The sequence below is a fragment of the Patiria miniata genome, unplaced genomic scaffold, assembly GCF_015706575.1.
Source record: "Patiria miniata isolate m_02_andy unplaced genomic scaffold, ASM1570657v1 HiC_scaffold_7, whole genome shotgun sequence".
Taxonomy (NCBI): domain Eukaryota; kingdom Metazoa; phylum Echinodermata; class Asteroidea; order Valvatida; family Asterinidae; genus Patiria; species Patiria miniata.
In genome coordinates, this window is record NW_024037074.1 from 48,210,088 (window position 1) to 48,234,141 (window position 24,054).

Below are 24,054 nucleotides of genomic sequence, written 5' to 3' on the forward strand. Positions count from 1 at the left end.
CTTCATCATCACTGGGCTCCTCCTCGCTTGAGTCCCCTTGAACTTGACCTTCTTCATGCTGGGCCACTCCCTTATCTACACGTTTTGCTCGCTTACCAGTTTTGTTCCAAAGGTCAATGGCTGGCATTGGATCAAATTCTTCAATGCTGGGGGTATGAAGCATTACAACTAATTGGTCTGTGACGGAGTCATCAAGAAGACGTGTCCTCTGGTCTGTTTTCAGGAGCTTCAGGCGGCTGAAGCCACGTTCTGCATCGGCAGAGCTTGCTGGAATTGTCAGCATCAGGTCCACCATGCTGCTGATGTTGGGTAGCTCTTCCTGCACAGCTGGAATCACCTCTGCCCATTTGGAACTGGTGATTGTCTTGTATCTGTTGTTATTGACAAATAAAAGTATTTGAACATTATACTACAAACCCAGAGTTTCATTATTGATAACAAACTAATACTTGATGCAATTTTTTTTAGAAAATGTTATTTCTGCTTATAAAATTGTCATTTAATACAGAAAGGGCCCATAAAATTTACATATCTTACTTGGCATATAGTCTCTGTTTCAGGAGGTCCCACTCAACAGCTACTGCATCCGTATCCACTCCAGCCTCCTTCAAAACTGGCAGAAAGTGTCTCACCAGCTGAGATATATACTCGTCACCAAAGTCTGAAAAGAAAAATACAATTGTATTAATAAATAATAAGACTAGTTAACTTAATTAATAGAATTGTGGCTATCAATATCATGCAAGTTGAACCAATTCATTTTCCTCAACTTACCCTCTGCTGCCTGTAGCTCCATAGGCCAAAATGTGAAGCTAGCAATCCTGAAGCTAGACAGTACACCTCTGCTCATGTCTTCGAATCGGCCGTCAAGGCTTGTAACTAGGCCAGTCAGCACTTTGGCCATTGCTGCACTGATATCTCCACCTCCAGTCAGGGGCTCCCTTTTGAATATGCCAACATCACCAAAGTCCTGCAACTTGGGCGTCATCTTTCTATATTAATAAGAAGAAAAAACATTAATGAAAAGTTATCTGCAGTCAGGATGCTTTTTTCAGATCACCAAAACAATGAAGTGTTAGTTACCTTGTTTTGTATTTCAAAAGGGTTGCAACAGCTGCATCAATGGACGCCGCTACGTCCGCCACGGTGTTGTTTGACACTTGGGCTGTTAGGGACACTCGAGAGAGAACTGTCACCACATCCAACATGAAGTGAGCAAACTTCATCAGGTCATGTCGACAGAGAAATTTCGCGTACTGCTTGGCCTTCCCTCTTGCATCTGCAGACATGCCTTCTTCTACTTCAACCTAATGGAAAACAATTTAAAATATGTTAATACAAATTAGATTTTGTTAAACAAAGTGTATTATTTTAATCAAAAGTTTGATTGATCAATGTAGATCATGCAATAACTACAAACCTGTCGAAGGTGTGTCAGTAAGGCCTTATAGCCCCGTAGCATCTGCTGCAGTGCCCTCTGAAGATGAGGTAGCCATCTGGTGCCACCGACTCTGGTAGGTATGGCCACTGCTTGATGTTCCACCTCAGCTGAAAGCTTCAGTCCACTCCTTTTCTTTGAACTTTTTCGGTAGTACAGATACAGATTGAGGAGAAGATTGCTGAGTGTGGTGTATAAAGCTACTGGCTTCAAGGCATCTTTGAAGGCGAGCTCTAGTCTGTGTGCTGTACAATGAACTGCTTGCATGACTGGGCTGTATCTCTTCAGCAGGGTAGCCACTCCACTGTTACGTCCAATCATCACCGAAGCCCCGTCCGAGCCGAAACCAACCAGCTTCTTCTTCAAAATATCCTCATCAATTTCAAGTCGCTTCTTAACTCCGACTTCCACGATGCACTCCGTTATTGATGCCGCATCAGCTTTGGCTACACTGTGAACGCCAACCAGATTTGTATGTGGTGTTCCGTCGAGGCTGTAGCGCACATACAAGATCTCGGCTTCAGTAATTGATGCATCAGTAGTGCCATCCGAAATCAACGATATGTACTTTGCCTTGTCGATTGCCTGCTTCAGTTTGAGACGCTCAACCTGAAGAAGAAAAAAAAAAAATAAAACTTAGAAAATTATTTCTAAATCCAAATTAAGCCCAGGCCTAAATATAATTGCGAAAATATAACCAGGAAAGGACAGGTTTAGTAGGAACCCTATTATTTCCATTCCTCATCCTGTCTTACTAAGTGCATCTGCAATATTGAATCAGAAATTCCTGACCGTCAACTACAATTTACAAACTGTCTAGTGTCAAGACTAACCAGCAAAATCTGACCGGGCCCCGGTGTTCAGATCTAGTGTGAATTCATACCGCACAATACAACCCATCCAGCGGTCGTGGAGCCCCGAAATCTATTCACACAAACACGCACAAATATACTGTACATGTGCAATACAGTACGTACATGTATATGTACGTGTACATGTACGGGAGGAATTTCATTTCCACACGTGCACATTTCCATCTAGCCTGGGCCGCGTCCGAAATGATTTGGCTACGGCCAAAAAATAACACTTGTGTCTATCATCCATTTCCCGTAAAATTATTACTTCCTGGTTCGTCTGGTCCCCTTTTTAAAGTGTTTCACTGCAAGGTATTTAAGGAAAGGCACCAGTCTAATTCTCTTCATACATCATGCATAGCTCTACGTCACCCTGGATGTAACCACGGTCACCAATCCAATAGCGGCTAGCGGGAAAATATATGCATTATTCATATCGAAAACCCCCAACACAACTCGTCGACACAATCATGCACGCACCCAACCGACCACGCAATGTGTTTCGTATTCACTGCCCGATCACATCGGCCATGTGGCAAACTACTTTGATTTCATTAAAAACTTATTTTGTTAAGTAAAATTTACACAAAACAATATATAGAAATATAATAATTATAGGCCTACATTTAAAACAAACTTACCTCTGCTATGAAGTGCACGAATGTACGTGCTGATTTATTGGTGTGATACACCGAACCAACATCGAGCCCCTTCACGCTGTCAAGGCGGGCCATCCATCTGAAGTCCGTAAACGGCCGACAGTTACGGGCTAGAGCGTGGGCGTTGCGGAACAGAAGTTTCAGTCGGTTTACTGCCGCAGTGTTCATTCCCTTCAGCATAATTTCAGCTGGGCTGGTTCCTGGGGCAGCTTTTCTTGCTTTGTCACGATCTGTTGCAAGTTTGTGGTTTTCGCTCATTCCGTGTGCCTTAACCGACTCAATCTTGAAGGTGTCGCTTCCCTTGTAAAAGGTGTTTTGTTTCTTGCCGCGATCGCCCGTGACTTTATTGGCCCGGCATACCTTGCAAAACATAACACCTTCCTCTTCATCGAAGGCGAGCCACTTAAACTCTGTCTCCCATTCTTTTCGGTACGATCGCCGTCTTTTCGTTTTCTCATACTCTGGGTCACGATCACGTTTTTCACTAGATTTGATGTTCCAGCTCCAGGTTCCGAAACACCGGGGATAAATCGCCACATCTCGCCGATCGCTGGATTCGCTGGTGTCTCGCTCGCGTGTTGTTCGATTGCAAATCTTCGAAAAAGTGACGCTTCCGAGCCCAATATTGTCGCATTTGCACAGTATTTTCCTTAAGCTGATACATTTCCCCCTGATTTTCAGCTAGACACATCCTTAATACCCTGTGCTACATTAAACAGGTAGGCTGTACCGTGACGCTGACTGACGCCGTTTTTTAACAACCAATCTTGCTTGCGGTTTGTTGTGTATTCTTTCTCTGTGGCAATAAACAGTTGATCTGGGAAATCACATGTAATGAATTATCAATATTTTAACTCGCCCACTGGACGACCGAGGGAAGTGTTTTGACTCGTCCGCGGCTGTTTTCACTCGCATTTGGCGAGCGGGCGACCGCTAAGGAAAATCCCTGGCGTCAGCCATTGCTGTAAGCTGATTTTGAACTGCAGAAAATTCTTCTCGTGTAACGGCATTGGAACATTCCTTGCCTCTCTTGCCACGAGATTTGGGTGTGGCGAGAGGTTTGGGTGTTGCCATTGCCGCAGTCCTCGAGCCCGATGGTGTCGGCTCCGGGTCTGGTTGAGTAGCTTGCGGTGGTAGATCACTGTCCGATTGCACCGCAAGAAGTTCTAAGATGTTGACGTTTTCGTCGTCCATGGTAAAGTCGTGTGTACGTGTTACGTGCAACTGAAACAACCGGTCACAAAAAATGCACTGAGGATTATGGGCCTCGGGTGCGGTTATATAGTGGGGAAACCATTTGTTTAACAATGGGTTCTCTCAACTGTGAAGAAACATACCGGTGACAGGTGCAATCTCACGTAAGGACAAGGTGCTAGGGATAGCGAGGTAGAATCATATTTTGACATTCTCATCTTTTCCATGCTGTTACAAGTGTTTGGCTCATAGATATTTCATTTGTTTCCTTCTGAACTCCTTAAGACTGCAGTGCCGTCTACCATTCACTGTGATCACTTGATTGAAGCTCAGTTGGGAGGTGATAAAGATCTTGCAAGGGCAAAGGTTAGTAAGTTACAGATGTATATTGTAAAAAAAAATGCTTAGGGGAAATTCCATGCCAAAGTTGACATGACCCTCAAAATTTCAAATGGAACTTATTCAAATTGTTTCACTTTTGCAGGTGAGGGGGATACCTAAACCTTATGAATATGCACTAATATTGCCTAGATTTGTTCGTTTTCATTTTTTTTTTCAACGTCTGAATATGTATCCATGGTTACTTGTTAAATTTCAAAAATTTGGGGGAAAAATTGAAAAATTTTAACATTTAATAGCTAACCAAAGATGAAAACATTTTTGGAATTTATTAAATTTGAAATAGTCATCAGGGAACCTTCTCCAAAAAATTAGGAAAAAAAATGTGATTTGTATATGCATAAGTACACTATGAATAATCATATTTACGTGGGTTTTTTTCCGCGGCAACCGTAACGTCCGTAACGTTTTGAACATTTTTTTCCTCTACAGTCGTATCCAGTGAAGTGATTTTTTACAAACCACAAATTTAAAGCTAGTTTCTGAAGGGTTACCTTGTGCAGTATGAAACTTGAAATTCCAATAATTAGATCTAGGCTAACGAGCGTTACGGACGTTACAAAATTTTGTTACGGATGTTACGTTACGGACGTTACACATTATACTTGCATAAATGTATACGTTACGGATTTTACACATTGTACTGCATACAAATGAACCTTTCATGCACCCTCCACTATGCACCTTATTGACATCTCTCTTTTAAAATATGAAATGACCCCATGTGCACATAATCTAGGTCATTTGTAAAAATGTTCTGCCTCCTGGCCTGAATGTTATAATTACATACGAGCCATATATCTCAGGCATGTACATGTATACATGTACATACAGCTGAAGTTTGAAACTGACAAGCACACATGCAAAGTACATGTAAGTGAATTTTGGTTAATACTTTTTCAGAAGTTTTTATCTGGACTAAAGTGTCAGTGGGCTCCTTGCACCAGCGAAAGAGGGCGCCCTTTTACCTAGCACCAACGTCCCATGGGCGGGACATTTAGCTGGTTGGCACGCACCGTTCCTTGTACTTAGTGTGTGACGCACGTTACTGTACACAGGGGATTTGTACTACATACTCGCAGTGGTATGGTACAGCCGCGCATATCACGGCAAAATTGCAGTCAGGCAAGATGGCGTCGGTCGGTCACCCCCAACTGTACTCTCTTTGCCGGTGAGGGGGTATTTGTGAACGGAGTGGATAGCTTTTTTTAGCTGAGCCATTTCACTAAATTTTATAACTTATGATACAAACAACAGTTACTGTATTTTTCAGTACGGTAGAGCAAATTTGGAAGATTTCCACAATGTTTCTAAATGTGTTTGTTCACAATTCTTACAGACTGTTATAATGACTCGTCAAATCGCTCAAGTTGGCCGTCTGACTAAAGTCCCGATTGTCCGTAATGCATTTCCATTGAATTTTTTATTTTTAAGTTAAAAACATTAGCAACTGATCTTTTATTGAAATAAATTCACACATTTCTCCTACAACAATGCAAATTGTAAAATGTATTGAAATGTTTTCAAATTGGCACATGAACTGATTTAATACCAATATGTACATGTACATGTACCGGTAGGTATACCCTAACATTTAAATGACGGTGACCTGAATTGTTTCAGATGGAGGACACTCTTATTACTGCATTGCAAATACTAAAGGATACATGGTCAATGTTAATTTGAAATGTGCTACTCTCTGAAGAAAGATTATCATTAAAGCAATCACTGACATTTACAGGTACATGTATTTCAACAGGAAGTTTTATACCAAAACAATGATAAAAGTGACATTTTGACGTAATTCCTCACCACCATCACCATCGTCATCACCATCATTATCACCATCATTTTCTTACAAGAAGGTTTCTAGTCACATGTGGTGCTGGTGGTACACCATAAAAAGGATGAAAAAAGATATTTACAGCTGAAAAAAACATGACTGGTAATCTTGGAGCATCACGATTTCACACTCGTAACGTCCGTAACACTACAATGTAACGTCCGTAACGACAAACACTTGGGTTTTTCTCCAACATCACAGTGGATTTTTCTAAGTGGTCATCCATGTTTGTAAAGAGTGAAGTGACAACTGCTAGTGCATAGTTATTTCAAAAAGCTTTGGCAAGAAACTTCACAGAGTTTCACCAATACATTCCAAATGTTGAAAAGCCTTGTCAAAACACGTAACGTCCGTAACGCTCATTAGCAACAATTATGTCTAATTAATTAATTAGGTTACCTCTTAGTTTACTATACCATGTTATACATTTGGGCCTAAGTCTGAAATGTGCTCAGTGAATAAAATTTGTTTTGACCCCAAATATGTTATTTTGGTTTGTCAAAGTTTCTAGTCGCCTCTGAATGTAACGTCCGTAACGGTGGAATTGCCCTTAGGGTTAACAGCCACTCAAAGTTAAAGGTATGAGCTGCTAGAGTACAAAGAACTGAAAGGAATGTAAAGTTATTGTGACGAGATATCTCTTGACATTTCCACTGAGGAAGATTATAGGTAAACTGGTAACAAGATTCAGGTAGGGAGATTCTAGAGGATGCCTTCAATTTAACAGGGATGTGATTTCTCCGTTTTTTTCCGGAAATCCGTTTTTTTGGGCCTCAAAAGTCCACCAACGTGAATCGTGTGAATCCGTTGAGAAAATAGGGGGGTAGAATGTGCTGATTAATTATTCATAATGAGTTTTGCTTGCCGAAATATCCGAAATTTACTTAAGTTACGGACATAAACTTCGTTGATCGATATGTATGCCGCACGCACATATTGAACACCCAATGTGAGAACAAAGTTGAAGACCATGCGTTGCCATTAGTGCGATTATGTGATTGTTCGCTCGGGGCCGAGGTTGTGGTTATGTAGGTCTAGTTCCTGTGTCGGTACCTGAGATGCACGTGTTGCGCTGGTCAGGTGTGCAGACGAGTGCAGCATGGTACACTGGTACCCTTCGCGTGCTAACAGAATCAATGCTATGATGAAGGATCAGAACCAGTGACTACTGGAAGTACTCACAGGTTCGTTTTCCGTGCGTAATCGGCCGAAGTTGGATCGTTAAAATAGTAAAAATACCAAACAACCATCGATGGAAAAAGAGGATTTCTGCAAATTAATTCACAGAACGTGATCTTCATTTTCTGTGTATGTATTTTCCATTGAAATGACGAGATTGCAAAACTCAAACCTGTGGAGAAACATCGTAGCGTGTTTCTGCAGTCCTGCAGAATTTTCGGCCACGTGGGATGGGCCGTACACAGTGCAGCAATGCACACTGATACTGCGCCGGGCCGGCCGTGTGTACGGTGCGATGTACGGCCGGCCAGATTGAATGTTTGCGGCGCTAGCGGCCGTGATGTACGTTAAGCATAACTGTGGAATGACCCACCTCAAATATATTTTTAATTAGGTGAGGCAAGTTTTAATCACTTTTGATGGCTAGTCTTGATAATTTTTGTGGCACAAATGAGAATAATCCAGCACAAAATACATGAAATATAAACGATTCCTTGCTTTACTACAAATATAGAAATGGTGAAATAATTTTTTTCCAACAATACTAACCGATGCTATTTTGAAAGGCATGTTATCGGAAGCAGAAGTGATTTAAGTTTACAATTTTGATTTTTTTTTTACAAAAATATTACAAGATCTCCTCTGAAATGCTCTAAAATGCACCAGAAAGCTTCTAAAGTTCAAAATTTTTCGGGTCCCTTAAGCGGGCCCCGAACCCACGCCATGGCTTCGCAGGTTGTTGTATCACAACAACAATTCCCCCACAGGTTTGAAAAAATCCTGGGGAGAACAACATGGTTCTCAACTTTGAGTACAGAAAAAAAACTTTATTAGAACAAGAGTACATTTTTAATAACAAATTAAGGAAAATTCTTCATAAAATTAAAACAAATTCTGCTTCAGAATTTCAGAGGAAAGTGCCCAGTAATTGCATCAGATTGCACCACAGAGCATCTAAAATCTCTCGCTCGCCAGAGTTTGCACTTCATGCATAAAATTTTCAGTTTTTTTGTCACAGACTAATCACATCCCTGCAATTAGCTCTGCTGGGTCAATTTGGGTAAATGCAGACAAGTTAACCACGAAGGCCGGACTAATCGAATGCTCAAACGCGGGCCACAGTGACATTCACATGACGTCCGTAGTCACAGTCACATTAATAGTTGAGATATACTGCTTTCTGTCAATTTCAAAATGTAAGGATGTCGGACTGGAATAATTGCCTCTAAAGTTGCAATGACATCAATAATTGGCTGTTTCGGCAACAGCCTTTGTTTTCATTAAGATTTTGTTTTTTTCTATTTGCCGAAACAGCCTTTGTTTTGTTAAGATTTTGTTTTTCCTTTTTTTGTGTATGTGTTATAGATGAAAATTGATGTGAAGTCATGATGACGTCATCACATGACATGTGACGACACATTAAAAGTGCGTTTTTCTACAGCCTATGTCTACATAACTATAGGTCCTGATCACTCTGCATTTTTCTACTGTACATGTTTGTCCTACCAGTCTATAACATGACATAAATATACAAAAACAAAAAGGCCGAAACAGCCATGTGTTTGTTCACAAACATAGGTCTAGTGACGTGTAATTATGTTTATACTTCAAATAAAGTTGATATTTTGGTCCACTCGATCTTTCCCTCTGTCCAGCCGCCATATTTGTCAGTTTTTGGGAATGAACGACTCATGCATGTAATGTGTTTTTACCACACTGTGGTGGCTGACCCGAGTATGACATCAGAGCTAATCTAACGGCACACGGCTAATCCGAGTCAACCTGGGTGAGCTAATCAAACACACCCAGAGAGAGTCAGTATTACGAAAGACACTTGATTAATATCTCACAGTACTAGCCATTGGAACAATAACATAGTGTCACACTTAGCACCACATGATGGCAACAGTCAACACTCTTTATTTGGAATGCACACTTGCTCAAAGGGTCATCAGCTGCGTTTGTCATGGTATATGGCAATATAACATAATGGCCATGTAGCCAGAGATAAGATTGTGATCTTTTGGCCGTTAATTTCTATTTGCATTAACATCCATGCGACTTCTCACAGAAGATATGTTAAACAGCTGTTCATAAATACCTGAGACAGCATACATGTACAGTTGTCTCCTGTTTTAGCGAAATAACAAACGCATATCTTGTGCAAATGTGCAAAATTGTGCAAATTTCTATTGGGGAAAATTTGCTTAAAACGAAATCAGACATAACAACGAAAGGTTTTTGCAACCCCGTTGCATAAAAAAGCATCGTTAGCGACCCATTTATAACTAACGGTAGTACTGGCTCATGGCTTTTTCATTTAGACCCAATTTAAAAGCAACATTAGTCATCAATTGGTGTCTCTCGTGTGAGTTGTTTCATATTGCTGACGCAGAATCTATTAAGATGGAAGGTGCTCGTTAATTCTCGCGCTGCGGTTACCAACAATGGCCTGTCATCAGTGTTCCGATGACGTGTGCCAGTCACCCGCGCCACTTGCGTCCAAGATATAGAATGACCTTTGTGAACGGGCTTTCCCAATTTGTACCTTATTCTACCAGTTACAAACATTAAAGGCCCTTCATCAAAGTGTCTCGTTGACAGTGCCTTGGCGACAAGCAGAGGGACCATGTACATGTACGTCACCGTCCTACTTTGTGCGAACATGGACTGGTCCGAGAAGCTGAAGCCGGTCGTCATCGGGAAATTCCAGAACCAAGGTTCTTCAAAAACGTTGTCTAACTCCCGGCGACGTACAGTGCTAACCACAAGGCCTGGATGGTTTCGGAGCTGTTTAAGAAGTGGACAGGCATGTACCTGTCCAGCATGTAGGCAGCAAGGCAAGATGTCGCAGCAGAAGATAATAGGCTTCTTCAAGGTGTAACATCAAGTTCAAGATAAATCAAACTCAACAGCTTTTTTCAGATCCACCACATTACACGTATGTGCAGAGCCTATTGCCGGTGTAGTCACTTGGAGGTTACTTGCTGCACATGCGCAGTGTGAGACATCCACTAGTCTTTGCATGTTGGCGACATTTTTACCAACATATTCTGGTGCTCATCATCATGTCGGTTTTAAGGCCGTTGTCCAGTCTGTTCTGGGTTGGCCTGCTTTCTCCCTATGGCTCTCCTCCACTTGGCTCTGTCCGTCGCATCCCTCACATTGACTCCAAGCAGTCGCATGTCATCTGACACGGAGCTCTGCCAAGTCTTGCGCGGTCGGCCGACGGGTGTGGGCCCACCCACAATTACGTTGGTACACCTCTTGACCCAGTTGACATCCTCCTTTCTCTCCACATGACCAAACCACCTCAGCCTGTGCCTCCTCAATACGATGCCGATCCCCTCCACTCCCACTCTCCTCCTCAGCTCCTCGCTTGACAGCCTGTCAGCCAGAGACACCCCACACATCCACCTGATCATTCTCATCTCTGCTCGTTCCATCTGCTGGATGTGCCCCACCCTTGTGGGCCATGTCTCGCAGCCATACACCATACTGCTTCGGACACAGGCGGTGTAAACCTGGCCCTTCATCTTCAGGGGCGGCGCCTTGGATGTCAAAAATGGGGCCAGCTCCCTGAACTTCTTCCACCCACTCCTCACGCGTGATGTCACTGCTGCATCTGCTCCTCCCTCAGCACCCAGCATGTCACCCAGGTAGCAGAACGACTCCACCACCTCATACGTGTCACCGCAGACCTCCAGACCCGCTTCTCTCTCCTCTGGCCGTAGACCATCACCCCGACATCTCTTACAGACGAACGTGGCGCTAGCAGCCTGAAGACTACCCTTCAAGCCACTACATCGCCTGTGAACCCACTTCCTACACGTTGTACACTGGATTGAGTTGGCAGCTACACCTTTCCCACACACACCACACGGCCATGCACCAGAGCTCGTCATTGGCCCACCGCTGACGCGACTAACCATCACCTTGGTCTTCCCGGCGTTGATCTTCAGACCCTTAGATGCCAGACACACTCTCCATGCTGCCATCTTTGCATGTAGCTGCTCCCTTGTCTCTGCTATAAGGACTAGGTCGCTATGGTGGCATAAAATGTCCAAATTTCCATTATGTGAGTTTTCCCAAAGTTACACCCCTAAAAGATATACTCAAAATAAGTTTCCAATAAAACTCGCCATATAATCAACTGGGCTACATTTGGGCTACAAAATTGACTGTGAATCATACTGATAAGAGCAAATCAATAATAAGGGAATAAATGTGTGTTCGGGAGGTATTATAACACTCTGTTTAAGACCGGTGGGAGTCTGGATGGGTGATAATTACTCGAGGCGAAGCCAAGGGTAATTATCACCCATCCGGACTCCGGTGGGAGTCTGGATGGGTAATTATCACCCATCCGGACTCCCACCGGTCTTAAACAGAGTGTTTAATACCGACCAAACACAAATTTATTCCCATTCATAAATACCTTTTCGGTCAAAAACAAATCTTTTCGGTCCAAAAATCAAAACATGTCAAAAACTAGACGTTGCCAACCATTTTGTTCAACAATTTTACTTCATGGTTTACGAAACACCCCTTTGACTATAATATGGAGTGCTCCTCCACAACTCGTTACCTTATAAGGACATTGGCGTGCGCGTCGCGCGTACTGCGCGATGTCGCGCAAAACGCAGCTGGGCTAGTGTAGTGTGAATTTCGGACCATGAAATACTGATTCACTGGTAGTACATTGCGCATGCATACGTGAGGAATGTGAACGTTCAACCAATGAAACGTTAAAAGGCACCGGATTTCATGGAAGTCCAAATTTCATGTGACACTTGAAAAGTGTTTAAGACCAGCCAGCCATGTCTTATCATCCGTTTAAGACCGGCCACGTGACGGGCTCTCGACCAATAGGAATGCGTAAACTTTCTAAGGTATTTATGAATTGTGAATAAAAGAAAATGTAGCTCCCTATTTATCACCTGGAAGGGAACATTGACATTACTGGCTGCACTTCCGTAGGTCTCCTTTATTTCTAAAAACTCAGATTTTTAAGGAAAATAAAATAAACATCTTTATCAACGAAAATCACTGCTTGCGAAAAGACTACTACATCATTTGAATACGGAGCATCAATAGACCTATTGAAACAAAAATTAGAGTAAGAAAAGACTGATTATGTCATGCTGCATTTAAGCCTTTTTAAGGGACAAAGGCTGATGGCTTCGAGTGGGATACCTGGGTACAATAGACAAACTAAGTGGCAGGCACAAACATATGTGATTAGAGTTTGAATCACGAGTCAAATAAAAGTCATTAACCCCCTCCCCCACCCCTGGAACATTGCCTTCTGAGCCACTTTTCCAAAAATAAAAAGAACCTCCAAAAATAGAACCCCCCTAAATAGAACCCCTTTGACTAGAAAAAAAGAATAATTGGAAATTAAATAAATTAATCAGACAAACCACCCCCAAATAATTTTACAAAAAAAACTAACAAATCTGATCTTAGACTGTCCCAAAACTCTCCAAACGTAATTTCATTCCATATAATAAACGGCCCCTCCCATGAATTGATCCAAAAAAATCTGACCTTTGCCAAAATTGTCAATACGTAATTTCATTCGAGCACCAAGTACAACATACATTAAGATATTTGTTAATTTTTAAAAAGGAACCCACTGGGACTATCGCCTATAACACTGAATTATGCATGTAACGCAAACGATTATGGGTAAATGAACTGCTGCACGCCAATGAGCTCGTGTGCTTGCATGACGTAAACGTTCGTCAGACGTTAATATCCAACCACAATGTACGATTATGACTTCACCACCATGAGAACACTGACTCGTGAGGGCACTTGATCAATATGAACTTGACCCGAATCACGAACGTACAGACTGGACCAGTGTAAGAAAAATTAGAACAAAGTAAAAACTAATTACATGGAACACTGCAAGATAAAAGGACAGTAAAATTGAAATGTCTCTCCATGACACAATTTCTGCTGGAGAGATTACTTACTTTGAACATCGAAGTGATCCAGGTCATCCGCCATTCATGACGTTGACTTCATCCTCATCGATGATCAATCAATAAAACGTCGTATCTTTCATAATGTTTTTTTAATTTTTGTTACGTACATTTAAAAAAAAAAATCTAATTATATTTTTTAAAAATAATTGTTGTTGTTGATAAATCACATGCTAGAGAGCAAGTTCTAAATTGTTTTCAAATTGCAAAAGTCATTTGTACATCACGCACGTTCACATGAGTAGTGAAGATAATAAGAAATTCGGATACATCGAACATTTTGACTGGGTTCCGTGGATTTCGCTATAACGGTAGCTGACTGTACTTATTTCTGTTGGTCAAGAGCCTATCACATGGTAGTCCAAGTAACAAGGACTCTACAAATCACTGTTACGTATTTGAACGGGAAATTTCTCTTTTCTTTCGAACCGTAAGTTATGCTAAGTACCACCATCTTAATTCTCGATGTCGTCTGCATCCCGAGGTGGTGTATTTGGCACTTTGGAGTCTGTTTTGGCGGTAAAATCTGATGGTTTTGGTGGGCGATGAGTGTGTGATGATTTGTTTTTGCTCCAAGGAAAGAACCTCCCTAGGATTCCACTATTGCCAGACCGTTGCCCAAATGTGAAGAAAGGCAATTTGTAGAGTCCTATTTACTAGGACTAGTCACATGGGAGGTTTTAAACCACCGTTTAAACACCGGTCAATTTTTAAGACTGGTAGTGAGACCTCTCTAAGCCACTTGTGCTGCATGCAAGAGTACAACCAGAGCATGTTAAGACCAATAGGGTGCCACATTACATTGTAAGAAATGAATCTTGTTGATATTTACCCCCCCCCCCCTGGTTTAGAGTCATATACCTTGAAACCTTGAAGCTTTTATACAAGGTAATCCTACATGTTTAGATTGTATTCTGAATGTTTATTATTTTTACTCTAGGATCTCAACAAGGAAGTGTACAACTTTCTGTCTACTGCTGGCTCCAAGTATGGGGTTGGGTTTTGGAAACCTGGCAGTGGAATCATTCATCAGGTAACCAATCTTTGTTGTATTTATCAAATTTCCCATGTCACACCCAGTTACAAAAAGGTCAGACCTCCTCTTTTTTAATGTTTTGTGCCTCTGGTTTTGAATATACTAAAATCTGATTGCTCACATATAATTGTGTGTCCCCATCTCAAAAAATGGTGTCAAAAAGGTAGCAAAAATATACTTATGTTAGTTTTATATTAACAGACTTTCGTGATCTCACAATTTCTATGAAACCTTAAGACTCAGACTCTCAATACTTAATAAAGAAGAGGTAAACATTCAAGTGTACATCAAGTGCAACTTCCTAATGAACCTGTTGACATATGGATATTTTCCAGATTATCTTGGAGAATTACGCCTTTCCTGGTGTGTTACTGATTGGCACTGATAGTCACACTCCCAATGGAGGTGGGTTAGGTGGTGTTTGTATCGGTGTAGGAGGTGCAGATGCTGTAGATGTCATGGCAAATATTCCTTGGGAATTGAAGTGCCCAAAAGTAAGTCGTAGAAACTTTTCCCTTTAATATAGTTTCTACTAGTTACAGTTTGGTCATCTTATGTAGTTACAGCTTGGCTCTTGATTGTTCAACTGTTAGAATACACTGCTGGGACTAGCCAGTATGCTGTGGTATGACCGATCAATACAGGATAGACATTGTTGGGTAAAAACTAGCACTGTAGTTGAACCACTGACCTGTACTATAATTCACTAACTTGACTTTCTGAACCAAAACGAACCAAATTTGTTTGATGAGTTCAGATTGTTCAGCAACGTGTATTTTACCGCAGGGTCTTTTTTCTATTCGCTCAACCCAAACTATCAAAACTTATACGATATATTATTAAACTTTTCTTTTTAATTAAAAAGAAACAAAACACTAATCGTAAGTACTTGAGACAGTTTAGCCATTGCCATTTGTCAAGAGCCTGTCACGTGGGTGGTGTTAAGCTGCTGTTTACAAACCGGTCATGAGACACTGTGGTCCGCTCCACATGCGAGCTCCTACTACAACAGGGTGCTTAAGAACCTCTGATATGATCTCCATATAAAGAGAATGAGATATTGAGCAAACCATGCATGTGATGTGCACCATAGAAGTGGCCTGGACATAGAGTAAAATTGATTAACAATTTTAACAACATCATTGGAATTTTTCGACTTTTAACTTTTTGGCTTTTCCGCATAGTTGCAGAAAAGCCTTTCTTTTTGTTCTCATTTTTGGCTTTTCCGCATAGTTGCGGAAAAGCCTTTCTTTTTGTTCAGATTTTTTTTTTGGCTTTTCCACATAGTTGCGGAAAAGCCTTTGTTTTTGTTCTGATTTTTTTTTTTTCTTTCTTCTTCTTTTTATTCCCCGGCAAATCCCATAGAAATTGTACATGTTTCTTCCGCCCCTCACTTTTGCCATTCATCTTTGTCATACATCGTTCAAAGTCAGCATAGGCTTAGTCCTTATAGCATAGATGTGCCCCGAAGAGTGACGTCATGGTGACGTCATCAAGTGATTTATTATGGCATTTTGAATAATTAATTTTTCCCCTAGACTTTGTACACAGAAATTTAAAAAAAATTGTCGCTTTTCAAAGGGCATTTTCGACTCTTTGCCAGTTATTCATTTACACCACTCTTTGTCCAAACAAAGACCCTAATTCAAACAACATTGTGGAATGATGACGTCATGATGACGTCATCCTGTGTTTATTTATAGGCAATTAAATTGTGACACTTTTAATATCTAAAAATGCATAAGAAATCAACCGTACGCGTCCACAGCATTCTGTTGCCGGCAAGTGGTAGAGTAGGTTGAGGTCTTCATTTCATTCAGTGTTCGTGCAATCAACGTGACCCTTACTTCCGGTCGAAAAAGGCCCAAACCGGAAGTGGCTTATTATTTGAAAGTGGTAATAGAAATGAACTTTCAACGGTGTTAGTCTCTTGGCCGATAGTATTCTTCAAATCATCAACCGATGACGTCATATGTTCTGTTGCAAACAGACATAGATCTCTAGTTTTTTTCCTTCTTTTTATTCCCTGGCAAATCCCATAGACATTGTACACGTCTTTTCCACCCCTCACTTTTACCATTCATCTTTGTCATACATCATTCAAAGTCAGCATAGGCTTAGTTCTTATAGCATAGATGTGCCCTGAAGAGTGACGTCATCGTGACGTCACGTGACGTCATCACAAATGTGCATATTTTAAAGTCCTATATCTACAAAACTGTTAGTCTGATTGTGTTGAAACTTGGTATGTAGGCAGACCGGGATGTGTTATAGGTAAAAATTGAGGTGACGTCATCATGACGTCATCGTGTGATTTTATATCAATTTTTGAACTGTTGGACCCTTAAGCCATATCTCACGAATGCAATATGCTAAATTCAAAATTCTTTGTGTATTATGTTTGTTAATATTGAAAAATATTGAAAATTGTGTGACATCATTATGACGTCATCAAAAATGCGATTAACATATAAGGGCATGTCTGATTGTCATGAAACCTAGTGGGTGGGTAGATAATAGTACTAGTACCGTAATTTTCGGAATATAAGACCCGGCTTAAACGTTGAATTTGCCCATGAAAATGTTTACTGCGGCTTATACACAGGGCGGCTTATACGCCGAGACTTGAAGAATAAAAATGATATTCAAATGTATATTTAGTGTACTGGTATAAGAAAAGATCTGTTGCTGATATGAATCATCAATTAAGAAAGTCATTAACAAACCGAAAGCACGTCCCAAAAAAGGTACCGAGCGGTAAAAAGTACGGCTAGCGAAAGCTAGGTGTCTCTTCGACATCGACATTCGACAACCGGCCGTACGTGATTCTAGTGCTGCATGCATGCTGCATGCATGCTGCATGCATTCCCCATGGACCACACCATTTGTGGTAATAAAGGGGTGTACTTTCTTGGGAACAATAATTACCAATATTTCCGCTGTTTAAAAACAGAAAAAAAGACAACTAATACTTTTTATGGAGTTCCAAACATTTCTTCATTCAATAATCAGTTGTTTAATGTCACAGTACAATTTTTTTCTTGAAATGTATTCAAGAAACGATGTAAAACTTAAAACAGGCGCTAAAAATCACCCCTTACAAAATGAATGGATTCGTCCATAAAAATTTCAGCATCATGTTGACTGTTTTCAAAGAAAGTTACGATCGCAACTTGAATTTTGACGTTACTACTCGTTAGTAATCACAACAATTTAATACGTTTTGTTGTAAAAACGGACCTGTTTATTCTTGGGACAAAACAAATCAGCATCTGTTGCCACAAAGCAGCATTTGTAGCGCTCCAGTCGGACGACACACGGTGGGTTTCACAGTCTCTCAAGTGCTGGGGGAAAATGTTATCATTCGCCGGCGCAAGCTACCGGGCCGTGCACTAACGTTTAAGGCCGGGGACCGGACGGGGCAGCCGGCAGCAATTCCCGGTGTTTATTTCTCATCATCAATTTCCATATTTGTTTGTAAGAGTATCAACTGTGAATGATTTGATATAACTTTTGTGGCCCTTTTTATAGCTTTCGTAGTGTAAATGGAACTGGTGCAGAGCATTTTGACTAGAATTTGGAGGCCCTACAAAATTGAAACCGCTGCAGTCGGTGCAGCTTATACGCCGGTGCGGCTTATATGTTGACTTCAAATCTTAATTTGCAGATTTTTGCGTGCTGTGGCTTATACGCCGCGCGGCTTATATTCCGAAAATTACGGTACTCAAAATCTGAAATGACGTCACGATGACGTCATCGGTAGATTTTCTATGTTTTTTTTCAAATATTGACAATTTTATTCTGCTTACAAAATTTAACACTTTTATTCGTCTAATTGGCTTCAAACTTGGTACAGACTAAAACTACAATAAAATAATATGCACTGCCAAGTGACATCATGATTACGTCATCACGTAAAATCATCTAAAATCAACAGTGAGAGATCTGATTTTGTTTTTTTATGGGAATTGATAGAATAATTCATGGTCTTAATTTTGATATAACGTGCAAAATCACGTGACCCTTCTTTCCTGTTGAACCCGAAATTGCTTTGTTACCAGTATTTGCAATTGGTAAAAGATGTGAACTTGCTTTCCATTACAGAAAACATCTCACCTCTGTTTACCTACATTTGCATATCAGCCCGCATGCACACAAACATTCGCTGAAAAGATTAGCGCCCAAGCCTCACCCTCTGTGCCCACTACATGTCCCTTAAATTGCCCGTTACACAAAGACGACTCCTAGTTTTTTCAGTGACACGTAGCGTCAACACATACAATTTAACCGTACTCGCTGTGCTTGTAAAAATAGTAAAACTGTTACTGTTAGCTCAAGTCGTTCTTATGGGAAATCACCCTCCAACCAACACTCCAAGCGTGATATTTCTCTACTACGACCGGGTCTAATCCCCGGGTTCGACAGTAGGAAATACCCCGGGAACAGGCACTCCTCTCCAGCAAGAGTCACTGCAAGATTCCCGAAAAATCCCGCACATTCGACAGTCTACAACAAGAGCACATGCAAGCAGCAGACGTCACTCATGTGCTTGCGGGTAGGTGAGGCTTGGCGTTCGATACCCATAGGTCCCTCGGTAATTTGACCAGCCCGCCCGGTCACAGAGGCGGGGCACCACCCGACCACCACCATCTTCATCTACACTACACGCAGGTACACACACCATGATCAAGCTTTCCAGGCGAGCCCGAGATTTTTTCCATCGCCTTCAGCACCAAGTGGACTTTTGCGTGTATTTTATATATTTATTATGTTCTGACTTAAGAAATACAAGTAATAAGGTTTGATGTACTTTTATTGTGAACACTGGATTTAAATGAACTGAACTGAAATTTCAAATTTGAGAAACTTAACAAGGGCTAGACTGCATGCACTGCACTGCAATATCGACACATGGTGCAGCGTGGCCACACATCAAAATGGAAAATTCCCAAGAATTCCCAAGACAATGGAAAAATAATCTCAAGGAGTCGCCACACGTACATGGTTTTTACCCACCAGAGGGCGCACTTTCTTAGCCAGTTAAGCGACATTGCGTTACCGATGGGTACTCATCGTGGGATTTCTCCACTTTCTTTGAAGGATTTTGGGGTTCCTTTTTTAACTCCGAGACAACGATTCCATGCTACCGTGGATTTTTCATCCAATGTTCATATCGTTGTGATGTTTTCTCAACATGACTCCGGTGACTTAACCAGCTGCTCGACTGTCCACGGCGCTGGGGATCGACCCGGTGAGGACCGCCTCCCGAGCCCTCCCGTTCGCAGTTCCAACTTGCGATTTCAATTGGACGCGGACGGAGGATTGACTTCGGATGTTCGGGCTGATTTGATTGTGATTTCTTCATTACTCATTGGAGTCGTCTCCCATGTTCGAGATTGCCTTCTGGGTTTTCTCTTTTAGTTTTTCCATCCTATGACTGTGGGTTGGTCCTCTTGAGCATGTTCATAATACAGGCTCACATGTATCTACGCTCAAGCTACCGTTGGATAGTATGTTGCAACCTGATGCCACGTTTAGTTTGAAATCATTACAAGATTGGTAAAAAAATAAAAATAAATAGTCTTGACTCCAATAGACTTGTACTCAAACGTTGCTGGCGTCTGGATGCTGCATTCTTTCCCTGCTTCTTCCCAATAGATACGATCGTGTTGGGGAGTGTCGTGTATGAGTATTCCTTCTACAGATTCCTTGATATCACTTGAATAACTTGCTCAGCTGGCCTGTTTATATTCATCAGCCTGTTGGGATGGTTTGTTGATTATTTCAATAGACCAAGGATTACTGCCTTACTCTTCAATCCATCGATGCCACGGGGCCTTCACAGAATATTCTTCTTTTGTCTGGTGCCCTTGCAAGTTGCCATGATATCTCTCTTAACTGATGCAGTTTTTATTGGAGATTTTATCATTCTGCTTTATTGTCTAGATTGTTGGAATTGCATTGGGACTTGTTACAAATTCTGGCTATATGGCATTCTTGTCTTGGATGAATGTTTCTTTTGCATAATGTCAGGTTATGGCAAGACTATGGTGCAGGATTACATATTTTGAGATAGGTTAATCCTCATCAGTGCTTAGCATGCATGTACTTCTTCTACGTCGGTCTCCAACCGGGTCTCAAACCAGCATGATTCAACTGACTGAGATTAATTTCTTCAGCCAGGAGTTTTGTAGACCGGTCTTCTTCTTCATCCTTAGCTTACAGCAGAATCTGACATATCTTCACTGCTTCGAGTCTTTAGAACAAGTATTTGTCCTACAGAGTCTGGTCAGAGGTGGTTTTATGTAATTTCATACATACGGATTTCGTCAGACACTTCTTCAAAGCATTGTCTAGAATTCTCATCTACCTCGGTTCTCCCTGACCACGAGCTTCTGCCTCAACTTACACTCGTTTGTCGCTTTAGAGAATGATATCCTTTCTTTAGATCAGGATACTTCCAACTGGATTGGGTTTTGGCTTACTTCACCCTTTTTCTCAGTCGGTAGCAGTCTGACATATGGCGGCCCATTATCAAACTTTGACATGCAGCAAAGGAATTCAGATGGAAATGCTTTCTACTTCCCTCCAGTCTCTGAAGACAGGTTGGTTTGCTGTTTCCATCAATCATTGGGATACTAATGTCCTTGTACAGTACCCATATACGTGGATCATCAGAAGTTGGAGTTCTGCATACCTACAGGGTTTCTCTACAGACCTTTTTGATTTTCACAGCTCCTTTGGGTCTTTATAAGAATCGCCTATGTTGTGGCAACATTCCTTTTTACAGCAAAATAGATCAATTTGCTCTTGTACTTAGATGATAGGCTATAACAGACCTTACATGTATCTCCAGTATAGTCTTAACAGTCTGTCTAACTCGCACTTGATGTTGTTTTTCATCTTCAGTATCAAGCTCCTTCACGACAGCTGACCTACCTTGAAACATTTTCCAACTTGGTTTCAGTTATTACTGGGGAACGTTAGACACAACGTGATGGCATCGAAACCTTCTGGCATCTTGATGATAGACCTAGTTCCCTGGTGCATGACACACAGGCGCTCTGTGCAGCCTTTCCTTTGTCTTCCCATCTACACGTACGCTAAGAGTCATCTCCAAAGGGATTCCAGTTACCCATCTTAGCTATGACCTACTGCACTGATGGCCTTTTCAGGACAATGTACCGGGTAACTTCATCTTCTACCATCGCAATGGGTACCTCGGACAGGGTTTGAGATTCCATCTGGATGGTCATTTAGTACCAAGCACTTGGCCAACTAAAGAGAGCAAGTTGCATTCCTTCAACCAGAGCTATTGACAGTGCTCAAGGCCTTGCATTTGCTCATATCCAAAGTCCTAATCAAGCTTGTCTTGGTCCAGACGGACAATTTCACAGTTCAGATGCAAGGGCGGATCCAGAACACAATTTTTGGGGGGGCCAAAAAAAATTTTGGTCCCCCAAAAAAGTGGGTCAAAAAAATTACGGCGTGGGGTTCGGGGCCCGCTTAAGGGCCCCGAAATTTTTTGGATTCTAGATGCTCTGTGGTGCGATCTGAGGCAATTTCTGACCACTTTAACCAATGTTTTTTTGAGGAAAAGATGGTGGTGTACTCATTGCCTGCCTTTATTGCGATGTCACATAAAAAAAAAAAAAAATTGGTTTCGTTTTGGGGGGGGGGGGCCATGGCCCCCTTTGGCCCCCCCCTGGATCCGCCCTTGTTCAGATGTAGTGTACTACATGCTTCATCCGGGGAACTCGCTCTTTCTTCCTGCCTGTCCACTTCAGAGCCACCCAGTTGGCTGTTCCTCCTAACGTTCCACCTGGCCAGTAAGAAGGTATTGAATTCACTTCAATAGAATGATTTCTTCTCCCATCAGTATTCAGATACAGGTCCTCAACATTCTCAGAATGCTACTGGTACTTGCACCTATCTACATGTATTGCATCCCTTCCAGGCTACCAGCTTTCAATTCCAGCCTTTCGCCAAGTTTATACTCATCCTATGGTCCTCTGGTCTAGAAGAATCCTTCAGCTTCAACGCGACAGGAATTCATGCATTTGATTAGTTAAAGAGTTGCATTTGAAGAGTTAAAATGAAAACTAGAGGTTCGCGTTTGTTGTTACAAACGCAGAGTGGTCGGGCAGGCAATTTTTTTAATAAACACTGCCGAGTTAAGTTCTGAATATGTGTATGTAAGAACAAGGGATCACGAAATTAAATCCTTTCCAGTACAATAAATTATTTTGTTAAAAAAATGTATCTTTAACGGTGTGATACATTTCAGTAAACATTCTATGTACACATACAAGTTATTTCTGGCTTGATGTCGTCATTAGCAAACAAAACGGGAAGTGAATACTGATTTAGTTCGGAGTGGATAAATGTTCACTGTAAAGTTAAATAAGGTATGAAAATATGGAAAATATATGTATATGTAGTAATAATACCTAACTTTCGGTTTGATGACGTCACAGTATTTGGAAGTAAAGGTCAACATTGTAATGGATATCATTATTTGGGCTACGAAGATTTACGACATGGATCAAAAGATACAATTAAATTTAAAATTATGATCGTTTTCAAATATTCCTTAAAGTAACTTCCAGTCTGATGACGTCATGAATTTGAAACCTTCCCAAGTTATTTGTGGTTGATAGAGAATATCAAGAGGCGATATGGTAAAATTTGAACGGATGGTTTTAAAATTAAAGAAACCAAACACTGTTTTATGTGCCACTCGGGGGCGCCCTTTCCGATGATGACATCATCATACTGTTTTTTTGTGTCTGGCATTCCTCACTAAACACTTTCATAATTTATATGTCTGTAGTAAAATGCTTCCGCTTTTGAGTTATATTCAGTTTTTATAGCACTTCCGGTTAAACACTGGAAGTAAAGTCAAGCGGTTTTGTTCCGGCAACAAGACATATTTCTCGCGGCATAGTCTACAACCTCACGAAAAAACGAACACGATACTCTATTTAGTTCCAAAGATACCGGTATAGCGCAAACATGTAGTGGGCGCCGAGGGTGAGGTTTGGGCGCTATTCTTTTCAGCAAAGGTTTGTGCGCATGCCCGCTGATATGCAAATGTAGGTAAACAGAGGTGAGTGTTTTCTTACTAGAATGGAAAATCCCTTTGGATTTTAGGAATTCAAGGATGTTATTCTGTGGAAAGGGTGGGCTTTTCAAAAATCTGACCAGTAACGTCATGCATTTTCAAGCGCACTCTGGCGGCAAGTGACCACACGTCTTGTGATGTGGTCTTAAAGGTGCATATTAAAAACAGGAAAAACAAAAACTAGAGGTATGCGTTTGTGGACAAACGCAAGCTGTTTCGGCTGTGACGTGTGTTGATGACATGACGACATCACCTCAAATTTCATAGATATTTGATACGTACATTAGTTACATGCCAATGGAATCTCTAGTTATACAAATAGCATACAATATAGG

At 41.3% G+C, this 24,054-nt stretch overlaps 1 protein-coding gene across 1 annotated transcript in view; it reads left to right on the top strand.

Annotated features, from left to right (window-relative positions):
- Nucleotides 1-15,131, top strand: part of LOC119745607 (aconitate hydratase, mitochondrial-like) — a 46,977-nt gene extending 31,846 nt beyond the window's left edge. Inside the window, exons 5-7 of the mRNA XM_038222091.1 lie at nucleotides 4,431-4,511; nucleotides 14,500-14,592; nucleotides 14,931-15,131. Coding sequence (XP_038078019.1) covers nucleotides 4,431-4,511; nucleotides 14,500-14,592; nucleotides 14,931-15,116 — 360 coding nt within the window. The 3' untranslated portion in view covers nucleotides 15,117-15,131. The remainder of the gene's footprint in view (nucleotides 1-4,430; nucleotides 4,512-14,499; nucleotides 14,593-14,930) is intronic.
- The last annotated feature ends 8,923 nt before the right edge of the window (nucleotides 15,132-24,054 follow it).